General features: G+C 45.6%; 1 protein-coding gene across 5 annotated transcripts in view; it reads right to left on the minus strand.

Annotated features, from left to right (window-relative positions):
* nfia (nuclear factor I/A) overlaps positions 1–14,029 on the minus strand; it is a 116,665-nt gene that overhangs the window by 16,203 nt on the left and 86,433 nt on the right. For 2 of the 5 annotated variants that reach the window (XM_076277802.1, XM_076277801.1), the window contains exons 5-8: positions 13,578–13,695; positions 9,394–9,521; positions 7,018–7,068; positions 1,734–1,862 (exon numbers count right to left, since the gene is read on the minus strand). In XM_076277802.1, the coding sequence (XP_076133917.1) occupies positions 1,734–1,862; positions 7,018–7,068; positions 9,394–9,521; positions 13,578–13,695 (426 nt within the window). The remainder of the gene's footprint in view (positions 1–1,733; positions 1,863–7,017; positions 7,069–9,393; positions 9,522–13,577; positions 13,696–14,029) is intronic. The other 3 variants (XM_076277803.1, XM_076277804.1, XM_076277805.1) reach the window with 3 other exon arrangements.

Raw genomic sequence — 14,029 nt, forward strand, 5'->3', positions numbered from 1 at the left:
GAGCCAGAGAAGGGGAGTGGAGAGCGGTCACTATGCGGTGCCCGCATTAAGGCTGCAGCCATCGCATTATAAAGCACAGGATTAGTTCCACTTTGCAAATCGCATTGCTTCACTGATTTTATTTCCCCCCTGCATCTTTTGAGTTTTCTCCCCCCTTGTTCTTCTCCTGGTCCTTGGCTGCCAACTTTCCTTGAAGAAGATATACAATCCAGGCGGTGGATTACTGGAGTAATGCAGGAGGTGATAAAAGACTCTTTTATTTGGGTGGCGTGTTTTTGTGAGGAGAGGCAGCAACAGGTCCTAACTATGCTAGCTTTGCCACACTGACAGACAGACAGAGAGAGAGAGAGAGAGAGAGAGAGATCGGCGAGTAAAGTGTTTTTACATCATCAGCTGAGGGGTCCTCTATGTGCGGCCCCAAACCAAGATTACTTTAAATCAATTACAGGATCCCTGCTCTCGGACAAATACAATGACAACCTGGTCTTGTGTGGTTTGAAGCCTGGCATTTTTTTCATCAGTGTCAAACATAAAATCCCAAATCTGACAGTGATACCACTTACTGACACAACCTAATCCCACTGCTCTCACCCTCTCAGCTTATGGGCTTTTATTTTTTAGGTCAAAATATTATTGTATATCAAGCCTTTAATCTTCCAAATGTGCACTTGCACCCTGATTTTCTCCCTTTATTCCATAACAGATGGAATGCATTAATAAAGACAAATGTTGCAGTGTATAGAGGTTGAATGCCCTTTTCTGAGACAGACCAGGCTAGCCCTTTGTCTAACAACTCTCTCTCTCTCTCTCTCTCTCTCACACTCTCCCTCTCTCCCTCTGTTTTTTCACACAACCCCTGAATTTACTCATAGCAACACTTACTCCATTTTGATGGATGTTTTGTAATATTCCATAATGGATGCTCTCCAATATTCCCGTTATGCTCAGCGACCTTGGATGGCCGGCTCTGACCAGTGATCGCTGGCGGCTTGGAAATGTGAGACATGGAGTGCCGTGAATAGCTGCACGCAAAGCGCCCCTCCCACGTCTTCCACAATCCAGGGGGTCAAGCAGAGTTTATTTTCTTTTTAATCTGTCACAGCTGAGAGACTTTGTCAAGCGACAGTGCATGGAGAACTCAAGGTCCTGTCTGTTTATAATCTGCCAGGTTTACCTACGGTGGTGATCCCACACAGGGGAGCTCAAAGGACCCTGAGCTGGACTCAGGACCATGCTAGCACCTCATTGATCAAAGAAGCACAACGAGCCCTGTTGAGGCTGCACCAGACCACAGTGTGTGGATGAGTGTTTATGTCAAATGCAAACAAATACGGCTGGCCAGGGTGCAGGGCTAGAGGCTTTAGCTGGTGACATTATCAGTGGATTACTCCTCAAGCAACAAAAATGCCTTAACACTCACACAGGATCCACCATGATGGGGAAATGCACATACACACACACACACACACACACACACACACAAACACACACACACACACACACACACACACACACACATTCACACACACACATCAACACACCATCATGAGCCCTGTGGGTCAGCTGTGTGCTCACACAGGAGCGGTGTGCTGGGAAGTGACCCCCTCTTGCCGTGTTGAGGCCGGGAGTCCAGAAACAGTGGGGAGAAGTGGGTGGGGTTGAGAGAGGGGCAAAAAGAGGAGCTTTTCTGGCGTGGTGGTGGTGGGAGGTGAGGGGGTTGAGTGGGACCTCACCTCTGGGTCCTGTAATGACAGGCCGATGATGGTGTGTGAAAGCCGTTCGGGGGGAGGAGCTCTGCGCAGGCACGGGGCTGCTGAAACCAGACTTCTCTGACTTCTTTAATGTGGTAGGCGATGGCATCCCTGGCAAGAATGATTGATAAGTGCAATTTAATAATGCAAGGACATGGAGACACAAGCCTGCAGCACAGGTGGGAGGGAGAGAGAGCGGCAGAGGGGGAGGGGGGGGTGGGTGAGGGGCGAGTGTCTGAGGACGCCCGGGAGCCAACAGAGTGGAGCCTACGCCATTACTGGGGGGAATGTTTTCAGTGGGAGCGTTCTAGCGCATCTTCCTATCTGTACCTTCAGTGCCTTTATTCTCTGATGACAGTTTTCAGATATGCATTTACCATTAGTTGTGTGCATTAACATTAAGTGAAGTATGATTCTCTTGTATGGTTCAAATACAAGACCTCAAATAGGTTGACAAAACCAGTATAATCATTTAAAGTACTCTATGAACTCTATGAAGCTTCAGAAATGTTTCAAACAACAAACAATAATGTGCACCTACTTGTGACAGTACTCTAGGTCAGAGTTAAAACATTAACTTAGAGACTAATTTACATCCATCCAATTAACAAAATGAACACTCTAATTTAGCTGTGGTGTACTGCACTTTCACTGTGGCCCAATCCATCTGGGCTATAGAGCAGTTCTGAAGAGACAAACAAGGTTTCTGTTCATCTTCTGGGAGTTAAACTGATGTGACTCATAAACTGAGTGTACATGAACATTCATAATAGCCATGAGAGCATGATCTTAATGTCACAGACTGATGGAGGGATGACTGATTTATTATTTTGACTATAATTATTGCTTATTTTCAAGAAGTTAGTTGATGATATAATGTGATCGGAAAGATACATTTTAAACACTTTTAAAAAGTGACTATGAATGAAAAACAGGTCAGGCCACATTTGTGCGATGGATGGGTGAAATGATGAACGTAAAGACAGAGGATGAAGTGGGTGAAAAGTTTAGTATGACAAAAGATCAAAAGAGAGGGTGGGGGTGAGAGGCAGATGATGAGGAGACAGGTTAGGAAGGGCATTGCAGAAGCACACAGCATTGGCACACATTCACAGTCTAACAGGCAGCCCTGTCTGTCGGGCCCAGTTGACATGAGCGGAGGTTTACATGCATAGACCACTGAGAGGAGGGCCCCCCAGACCCTCAGCAGGCATCATGCAGACACACTGTCAGTCAGTCTCCTCTCCACAAGCCACAAGCCTCACTCACTCAAAGAGTTTTATAACTTTAACTGTATTTTGAAATATGATGCCAAAAGGTTGCATTGCTGTTTTTCTTTGTCTGTTATTTACACGTGTTTTGTTTATTTAAAGGTATCCAAGTATACATCGCAATCCATTTGATGAATATAATACTGTTTTTACTTGGATATGAAATTATTACATTATAATTCATAGCTCTTACAAATGCTGTAAGCATTTGGTGTGACAATATACATTCCCCTGATAGGAATTCACGTTTGTGTTAAAGAAACAAGGAAACACGTTTCCTTTAAAAAAGACAATGATGTTTAATTACACTAATGGCTATTAGTCTGGTCTGTTTTGTCTTTTCCCTGATACAGCAAATAAAAGCTGCCCTCACCCGAGAATCTGTCCATCCAAACTCACCCTCCTCCCTCCCCTCACTCTATTTCCCAAGCTTCAGAGACAAGTTCATACAACGCTACCAAATGAATTTAGCTGCCAAAATTCAATCATCTCAGGATAAACCTTTTCCTAATCTTTTTACCCCACCCCCTCTCCATTTCTCCTCTTGTCCACACGCCTCCTTTTGACTTGTATAAGAAGCAAACATGCATTCCCGCATTCCACAGCATGACAGCATGCACCTCACGCAAGGTTTCAGTGATTCACAGTCTACGGCCTTCAGAGCACTTCATTTGGGTTGTGTTACTTCCACTCAAGGAGGTATATGTGGGCCAGTGTGTTACAGAATTAAAAATGTGTGTATTGCATGGTTGGGGGGATGTCTAGAGAAGTCTTGGTTTCTTCAGCCCTTGCAGACTCCTTCCCATTTCAGGCTAAAAGTAGGAAAGTAGCAGAAAGAGAGAGAGAGATGCACAGAGAGGTGTGCAGAATTGCCCGTTTTGACAGAGAATTGCCAGTCAGAATTGTCAAGATTTCTCTGCCTTTCAAAGGTGTGACAAACTTCGGCAAAGTTTTACTGAAATTGCAGAAGGAACCACATAAAGGAGGACTATGACATTCACTGGTCATGGACAAACATACCAACAAAGGCCAACAAACACACACACACACACACACACACACACACACACACACACACACACACACACACACACACACACACACACACACACACACACACACACACACACACAATTCAACATACAGAAACAGACACAGACACTCATATGTACAATCTCTCTCTCTCTCTCTCTCTCTCTCTCTCTCTCCATCTGTGTCACACACACACAGACACACAGACACACACAGCAGACAGTGCGTTTGAAATGATTACGTAAACACACATTTCCAATGTACTATGAAACCTATAGGAAAAGATGCATCACTTAAGTTTTCTGATTCGCTTAGTGTTAAAAGTTCACATTTGAAAGAGTTCATTCAGGTCCACCCCAGCCTCATATGTGGAGCACGGATGCTTGTATTCATGTGAAAGGAAAGGACTGTTCAGTAAGCTCAATATCAAGAGATCACACAAGAGACACTAAGAGAGAAGAAAAGAAATGTTTTGAAGTGGCTGGTGGGAAAGTCTTCTATGTCTAGCTGTATACATGAGAATATGTGAGCATGTCTGTGTATGTGCACCTGCTTGAGTTTTAGTTTGTGTGTGTCTCAGTTTGTGTGTGTGTGTGTGTGTGTGTGTGTGTGTGTGTGTGTGTGTGTGTGTGTGTGTGTGTGTGTGTGTCTATGGCTGATAGTATGTATATATTCATATACATTTCTTGTGTGCTTGTTGTGCATACAGTATGTGTATAAAAGGATGAGTGTGATTCAATGTGTGTGTGTGTGTGCATTTATGTATGTATGTGTGCATGTGTGCTATGTACAGTATTTATGAATATGTGTTTGTGTGTGTGAGATTCTGATTGTGTGATTGTGTGATTGCATCAGTGTGTGTGTGTGTGTGTGTGTGTGTGTGTGTGTGTGTGTGTGTGTGTGTGTGTGTGTGTGTGTGTGTGTGTGTGTGTGAGTGACTGTGTTCCTGCTACAGGGCCTGAGGAACTGGAGTGAGTAATGAACACTTGAAAAGGTTCTGTCAGTTGGAATCAAAGCGCAGCCCTACTCAGCACTTTCTCTCTTCCGCTCGGTTATTACACACTGCTGTTCCCTGTCTGTTGCCTCCTCTCTCTTTCTTTCTCTCTCCATCTCTCTGTTCTACTGCTCCTACTCCCTCGCTCTCTCACTCCTCCTCTCTCCTCCTCTCTGACAAATTGACAGGTAGCTGGACTGGCGCGAGGTGATTGGCTATCGAGCGTTCCTGCCTCACGGACGCTGTCTATCCGTCTCGTCCTGATGCGGACGCCGTCTGCCCACCACATCAATCAGGGACTCGGAGGCGCTGCAGCACCGCCAACACTCACATGGTCCCTTCTCCTCCTCGCCCTCTCCCTACATTCCTCTCTTTATCCTTCTCTCCCTCTGTCACTCTCTCTTCTCCTTCATGTCTTGTATCTCTCTATTTGTCCTCTCTAGCTCTTTCAGTCTCCATAATTTTCTCTCGTTTTCTCATTTTTGTTCACTTTCTTTCTCTATCTCTCTTTCAGTTATACTGTATCCAGCATCACAATCGTCCTCTCAATCTCTGTTACTTTCTGTCAGTTGATCTGTTGCTGGGTCTGTCTTTCTCTCAGTCTCATTTTCTGCCTTGCCTTTTTTCTTTAAATCTGCTCTCTCCTCAGTCTTGTATCCACAATTTCTCTCGCCAAGTAATCTTAACTTGTTTGAAACTGTTCAACTCTCCTCTGTCGCCTGTGTCGATAACCTTACTTCTTCTCTCTTTCCTTTCACTTATCCTCTTGCCTTCCTTAAAACATCCAGGTGCCCCCTAACAAGTGCCCACAATCAAGGCTGAGACCTATTCAACTTTCTTTGCAGAAGAGAAATAGACACTGATGAACAGTTGAGAAGAAAATGAATGAACATTTTAGTCAGTAATGTTTTCTGTTGTAATGTTGTACTGAATTGTAGCAATTATAACAACAGTCCATGCTACAGTATATCCCATTATTCAAACATAATCATTGGTTTCAAACTGACAATCCTGCAAAAACAAAGAAACAAACAAAAGCAGGCACCTGTGAACAGCTGTGAACAATCTACCTGATAACCACTAAGTTTGATCTCTAGACTACAGTAGGTGACCTTCAGCTAGGGTCTGGAAGTCTGTACATCAACACTAAGCATCCCCAACAGCACAGGTGGAATATTGACAAACAGACGTCATGTTACACACATGCACACACACTTTACATTTTCCAAAACTTCTCTATTGATCAAATGCAGATGAGCAAAGCCTTTAGACATAACAGACACATTGATCTATATTGATGACGCAAACTATAACAGCAAAATAACAAATGACCACCATATTCAGAAGTAGAACATTCTATCCTGTACAAACAGAGCACACAGATACACACACATGCACAACTCTCTCTCTCTCTCTCTCTCTCTCTCTCTCTCACTCACACAGCTGACCACAACAAAACAACTTCACATAACCCTGGGGTCAGCAGAGCAGCAATAGCGGCAATGCAATGAAGGAAGGACACATGAGCCACAGAACTGTCCTGTGCTCCCATTCTCCATGCACAGCCAGCAGGAGAGCCTCTACTTGGGTGGACTTCAAATGAGAATATCGATGCACATCATCCATGAACATTTCCTCAAGTCATTTCACAGAAAAGGGCAACAACAGCTAGATGCAACTGCAACAACAACAAAGCTATAATGGACATGATGTCAACATGCAGAAACAACATGGTGGGACTGCAGTATGCAATTGGGCTCATGGACCTCTGCATGTGGACACATTTGAACTCAAAGTCACACTGGATGGTGGTGTGGTGGAGTGTAAGGGTTGAGGGAAGGTGAGGGGCCACCAGGACAACAGGACAGGTCAACAACAGACTGGACAGCACAACGCACTAGCCCTGTTTAGGAACAGGGAGTGGGGGGAGAGGGAAGGGGTGTGTGGGGGGACATGGAAGTGTTATTACCTTGTCTTGAGATGAACGAACTAGCTAGCGAGCCACGCAGTTTATATCCAGCTTTGAAAGACAAAAGAGGGGGAGATAAGAAAAAGAGAACAAAAAAGGAAGGAAGAAACAAAGAAAGAAAGAAAGAGAAGGAAGGAAAGAACAAAAGAGGAAGGGTGAATACAGTGCAGAGAAATGCACATTACCTCATCAATTAACCTTTCATGTTCCCAAGACTGACCAGCTCTGAGGAGCAAGGCCTGCTGATGTTACACATACACACACACACACACACACACACACACACACACACACACACACACACACACACACACACACACACAGACACACACAGACACACACACACAGGCATGCAGTCCACAGACTCAGAGCTAATCATAATCATTGTGCATAATCAACATGCATACATACAGATTTTTTTCTCATGAGGAGAAGAGGGGCCATATGTGGCCCATAACATGGAGGTCACCCTCTGCCATATTACAACATGCATAAAGTTACACACAACAAGTACACTCAATGAGACACACACACTGATACACACACACACACACCCTTCCCTGAGGGTAGGCTACTCTTGTGATTCTGTGCTCTGAGGAAATATTGAGGCATTGTTGAACAGGTATTGAGGAGAGCGAGCGTAACCGGAGCTATACTCTCTGAAAGCCCTCCTTGAGCAGAATCCCCTTTTCCCAACTGCAGCATGAGCTCATGCGGCGCTGGATGAATGGGGGGCAGGTTATGGAGATGGCTATCTGCTTGTCTAAGGACATGAGCGTCTTTGTCATATCTGGGACACCATGCACAGGGCAGACAGCAGGAAGGGCTGCTTGTGTGAATGTCTGTGTTTGTGTGTGTGTGTGTGTGTGTGTGTGTGTCTGTGTGTGTGTGTGTGTGTGTGTGTGTGGAGATCAGGTGACAGTGCTCAGGGCAGTTACCTGTCCACCAGTTATGACTCAGAGAACAGATACAACTGAGGCTGCGTGGTGACAGAGCCACAGAGCCATACCAGTCCAGATGTTTCATGGACACACACACACACACACACACACACACACACACACAGTTGTGATCTAAAGAGAGTGGATTAAATATTTATGACCATAATTCAAACTGTTTTTTCATCTTAAATTATTATGATCATATTATCAACATGTGGTTGATAATAATTCCAATTTAAAGACAAAACTGGCTAAATCAGTCTTTTTGCAAGTGGTCTTTGAAGTGAAGAAGTGGAGAGAGAGAGAGAGAGAGGGAGGGAGAGAGAGTAACCGGAGCTATACAGAGCTACAGAGAACTGTAAAGATGAAAACATAGAGAGATAAAAGTGTGAAGAAAATAAGAAATGGGAGGAGGTAAAGAACAAGGAGAGAGGAGGAGAATGGGAAGGAAGGAGAGCATGGAGCAGGCGAAAGAGGCTGACAGAATATACTTCAGACCGGGACAGATTTACAGTCTCTCTCTCAGAGGCACTGCGGCTGTTTTCACAAAGGCACCCCTCCCAGCCTTTACAAATACACACATACACACTCACAGACACACACACACACACACACACACACACACACACACACACACACACACGTACACACACACACACGTACACACACACACACATATACACACACAACACAGGACAATTCTGCTCTGATACAGCTTCTATGGTGTGTGTATCTTGCTAAAAGAGGAGTGAGGCTGTGATGATTGATATAAGCTCTGAAAGTGTGTGCCTCTGAATGTGTGTGTGTGAGTGTGTGTGTTTGTGTGTGTGTGTGTGTGTGTGTGTGTGTGTGTGTGTGTGTGTGTGTGTGTGTGTGTGTGTGTGTGTGTGTGTGTGTGTGTGGGTAATCTCAGAATAAAGAGGGGCCATAGAGAAAACTAGACGTTTCTACACACTTCCACACCTGTCATGTTCACCACCTTACACACATGCAAGGAATACAGAGGGGGAGCATCTAAACCAAACCTACACTGGCACTGCACAGAGAAGCACATTGACATTTATGTAGCACACACCAGAAAAATGACCACACCATACCACACCACACCACACCACACGACACACATACACATAAACATATGCAGTTGACTCTGGGGCAAAAGCACACACAGACCTTGTCCTCTCCTTACCAAGCCGTATACAAGGGAATGTACGAACTGTATGTGTTTTTGGACACTTGAAAGCATTTGCCAGTGTGTGTTCAGCCTTGTCAGAATGTGTGTATCTGTGTGCATGCTTGTGAGAGTGAGTGTGTACAGTTGGTGTGTGTGCATGTTTGTGAGAGTGAGTGTGTACAGTTGGTGTGTGTTGGTGGCAGGCGTGGAGGATGGCTTGAGCTAATGAGCTGTGCTAAGGTGGCGGTGGCTGATGCCTACCTGGCTCCACCTCGTGCCAGCTGCTGGCTTGGCTGCCGCTGCCCGGTGAACGTCCCTGCCCAGGGTAGTAGGACTCCTCGCCTGGACTGTCCACTTCATCCTCAATGCACTTAATACGCTTCGCAGAGCTGTACACAAAAACACACAAACACACACACACACACACACACACACATACACACACATACACACACAAAGAAGAAAAAGGAAGAGAAAATGAGGGAAAGACTGAAAATAACAGAAGAACATCCATTAAACATTTTATATTACAACAAGTATGTGGAACAATCGTTACTGCAGTAGCAGTAGGTGCTAAATGTCAAGAAGGAATATGCTGAAGGAATTATGCCTGAGAACAAAAATGTGTACTGCCTGAAACAGCTCCTTGAAAAGTTTTACCACAGAAGAGTCCAATATGTCTCAAGTCTCCTGTCACGTGTGTGTGTGCATTGAGCTGCTTGAGTTCATGAGGACAGTGAGAAACAGTAAAGTGCTGTTAACTGTGTGAATGGCGTGTCACTACGTGAAAGTGTGTGTGTGTGTTCATCACGTTGTGTTTGTCTACGTAATTACCGAGTAAGCCGAGTAAGCGGCTGTGTATATTCATCTTTGGGTAATACTTGCCAAGTTTCCTGATTTTCCCCGGAGAGACATATTTTTCCTCGCTCTTACCTCACCTAAAGATTCTCCTGTTTTTGCTGTCTCATGGCACATTCCCACATCCACCACTAGATTCTGCTCATTCACAGATTGCCAATCATTTTCTCCTATCATAATACTGTTTTATTGATCTATCAGGCCTCCAGACAAGAAAAACATATATAGAACAAGATTCCACTTCTGTATTTCATATAATGCCAAGGTGTAAAAGTGGTTCTTTTCACGACTTTGTTATGGTTGGTAGACTACTCCTGACTGAACTGAATTTTTTAACAAAATGAGGGAATAAGCCGTGCAATAGTTCATTTGCACCAGGGAGGCCTGAACTAGCATTTACTGCCTACAATAGGAAAAATTAGATATTCTGCTTGGAGGGGTAGAATCTGGTCAAGCATCTAATTCTCTCTGTCTCTCTCTCTTTCTCTCTCTCTCACACACACACACACACACACACACACACACACACACACACACACACCTGGTAACTGTTAGATTTGTTAATAGTTCTTGTGCACATCTTTGGTGAAAGCCTCTAACTGCGAGTTATGTGTTCAAACACCAGGCCTGACATTTATTTGTTAATGTAATGTCCGCTGGTGTTTTTCACTCATAATCACATAATTACACTGGAGCATGCAGGCACACACACACTGGGCCCTTGTTCCAGATGTTTTCCTTGGCACCCCTGGCCGAAGAGTCCACCGAAGCATGTGGGCTGAGCTCTCTCGCTCCTTCCCCTCCAAGTCCCTCCCTCCCTCTCTCCCTCTCCCTTACACACGCATAAACACACACACGCACACACACACGCACGCACACACACACACACAAAAACAAGCTTATCAGACCTACCACCCATGTACACCTGGTAAATGTGTGCATCTGTGTTTGGTGTGTTATTCCACTCAAGGTGTGCACAACTGCATGTGGTGTAATGTGACAACTGGGATGCTTTCGTTGAGGGGTGTGTGCATCTGTTTTGCTAGGTTGTGTGTGTTGGCTTTGGGAATAGAAACATCCATCCAGACAATACTTCACAGTGTATGTGGGCTGGGTGAACTATTAGTGTGATGTGAGTCCAGCTTCTCTGTGTGAAGAGGACACAAACACACACACACACACACACACACACACACAGACATGCAAGTAAACACACGTTTAATTGGTGTACCTTGTGTGTGTGTTTCCCCCAGCTACGTACACTAGTCATACAGTCCTTGTTTGTGGTCATAGATCGTGTGTGGTTCCTGCATGTCTGAGTCTCTCCTGTGTTCTATAGGCCTGCCATGTGTGCTTTTGGAGCATTATCTATGGAAGTGGACCTGCTTCTGTGGTGTGTGGATGTGTGAGGATTCTCCAGGTGGAGCTGCATATGATGTGTAACGGATTCACATTTCTCCTCTGTCTCCCTCTCCATTCTCTCTTGTTCTCTCTCTTTCTCTCTTTCGGCTCTCTATCCCCCTCTACCCTTTCCTAATTCTCTTTGTGGACCTCTTACCCAAACTCTTTAATTTGCCCTCTCCTTCTCCCATGAGCAACCCCTATCTATTTCCCTCTTCCCTGACCTTTCTCTCTACATTCCCCCACCCCCTCATTCTCTCTCCCTCCCTCTCTTCTACTCTCTCTTTCACTCCCTCCTGCTGGCTCCAGACTTTAGTCATCCATCTCTCATTGCACTGAGCCAAGGGCCAGCCCACATTAATTAAGACCAACATGTGTGAATGAGCAGGGCCAGACAGACAGGCCTGTTAAGTGTGTGTGTTTATGTGTGTGTGAGTGTGTGGTGCATGTGTGTGTGTGTGTGTGTGTGTGTGTGTGTGTGTGTGTGTGTGTGTGTGTGTGTGTGTGTGTGTGTGTGTGTGTGCGTTTGTGCGTGTGCGTGTGTGTGTGCATGAAATAGTGTACATTAGTGTGTGTCTAACAAGTACAACAGTCTTGTGTGTGTCTGTGTGAGTAACTGCTGGATATAAGGGTCATCTCATGTGATTGTGTGTGTCCGTGTGAGTACATGCTGGATATAAGGGTCATCTCATGTGAGTGTGTGTGTCCGTGTGAGTACCTGCTGGATATAAGGGTCATCTCATGTGATTGTGTCTGCGTGAGTACCTGCTGGACATAAGGGTCATCTCATGTGATTGTGTGTCTGCGTGAGTACCTGCTGGACATAACGGTCATCTCATGTGATTGTGTGTCTGTGTGAGTACCTGCTGGACATAAGGGTCATCTCATGTGATTGTGTGTCTGCGTGAGTTCCTGCTGGACATAATGGTCATCTCATGTGATTGTGTGTCTGTGTGAGTACCTGCTGAACATAAGGGTCATCTCATGTGATTGTGTGTCTGCGTGAGTACCTGCTGGACATAAGGGTCATCTCATGTGATTGTGTGTCTGCGTGAGTACCTGCTGGACATAAGGGTCATCTCAAGTGATTGTGTGTCTGTGTGAGTACCTGCTGGACATAAGGGTCATCTCATGTGATTGTGTGTCTGCGTGAGTACCTGCTGGACATAAGGGTCATCTCATGTGATTGTGTGTCTGCGTGAGTACCTGCTGGACATAAGGGTCATCTCATGTGATTGTGTGTCTGCGTGAGTACCTGCTGGACATAAGGGTCATCTCATGTGATTGTGTGTCTGCGTGAGTACCTGCTGGACATAAGGGTCATCTCATGTGATTGTGTGTCTGCGTGAGTACCTGCTGGACATAAGGGTCATCTCATGTGATTGTGTGTCTGCGTGAGTACCTGCTGGACATAAGGGTCATCTCATGTGATTGTGTGTCTGTGTGAGTACCTGCTGGACATAAGGGTCATCTCATGTGATTGTGTGTCCGTGTGAGTTCCTGCTGGACATAATGGTCATCTCATGTGATTGTGTGTCTGTGTGAGTACCTGCTGGACATAAGGGTCATCTCATGTGATTGTGTGTCTGCGTGAGTACCTGCTGGACATAAGGGTCATCTCATGTGATTGTGTGTCTGCGTGAGTACCTGCTGGACATAAGGGTCATCTCAAGTGATTGTGTGTCTGTGTGAGTACCTGCTGGACATAAGGGTCATCTCATGTGATTGTGTGTCTGCGTGAGTACCTGCTGGACATAAGGGTCATCTCATGTGATTGTGTGTCTGCGTGAGTACCTGCTGGACATAAGGGTCATCTCATGTGATTGTGTGTCTGTGTGAGTACCTGCTGGACATAAGGGTCATCTCATGTGATTGTGTGTCTGCGTGAGTACCTGCTGGACATAAGGGTCATCTCATGTGATTGTGTGTCTGCGTGAGTACCTGCTGGACATAAGGGTCATCTCATGTGATTGTGTGTCTGCGTGAGTACCTGCTGGACATAAGGGTCATCTCATGTGATTGTGTGTCTGTGTGAGTACCTGCTGGACATAAGGGTCATCTCATGTGATTGTGTGTCCGTGTGAGTACCTGCTGGACATAAGGGTCATCTCATGTGATTGTGTGTCTGTGTGAGTACCTGCTGGACATAAGGGTCATCTCATGTGATTGTGTGTCTGTGTGAGTACCTGCTGGATGAGGTGCTGGGTAGGGGTCGCCTCATGGCTCCAGGGCTCATGCTGTAATAGGAGGAGCTGTCCAGGTCGGCCAGGGAGAAGTTGGGTCCCGTCCCTGCAGCAATGGGAGCTGTGAACACACAGCCGAAGGGCTCCATTAGGACATGCACAACCAGCACGGCACGGCAGACCAATACAGCAGACCACAAACACTCCTGGAACGCACATCAACTCAAAATATACAGAAATGACCGTCCCATTACTGCCTCTGAACAACAGACGCCCACTGTACGTCAGTGATCTGCTGTCCAGATCTGCTGTGTTTACCCAAGCCCACGCATATGCATACAATCAGCCACCATCCTGTCCTAGTGTAGGTCACAGGCACAGTGGTTGAGCTATTGAGCGCCTTTTGTCATACAGAACATAAACCCTGCGGGCCTTTTTATATTCCTGCTAGCCAA

The sequence above is a fragment of the Alosa pseudoharengus genome, unplaced genomic scaffold (assembly GCF_046254945.1).
Source record: "Alosa pseudoharengus isolate Yale_2024_CS ecotype anadromous, Long Island Sound unplaced genomic scaffold, YU_APseudo_1.1 YU_APseudo_1.1_scf_11, whole genome shotgun sequence".
Classification (NCBI taxonomy): Eukaryota; Metazoa; Chordata; class Actinopteri; order Clupeiformes; family Clupeidae; genus Alosa; species Alosa pseudoharengus.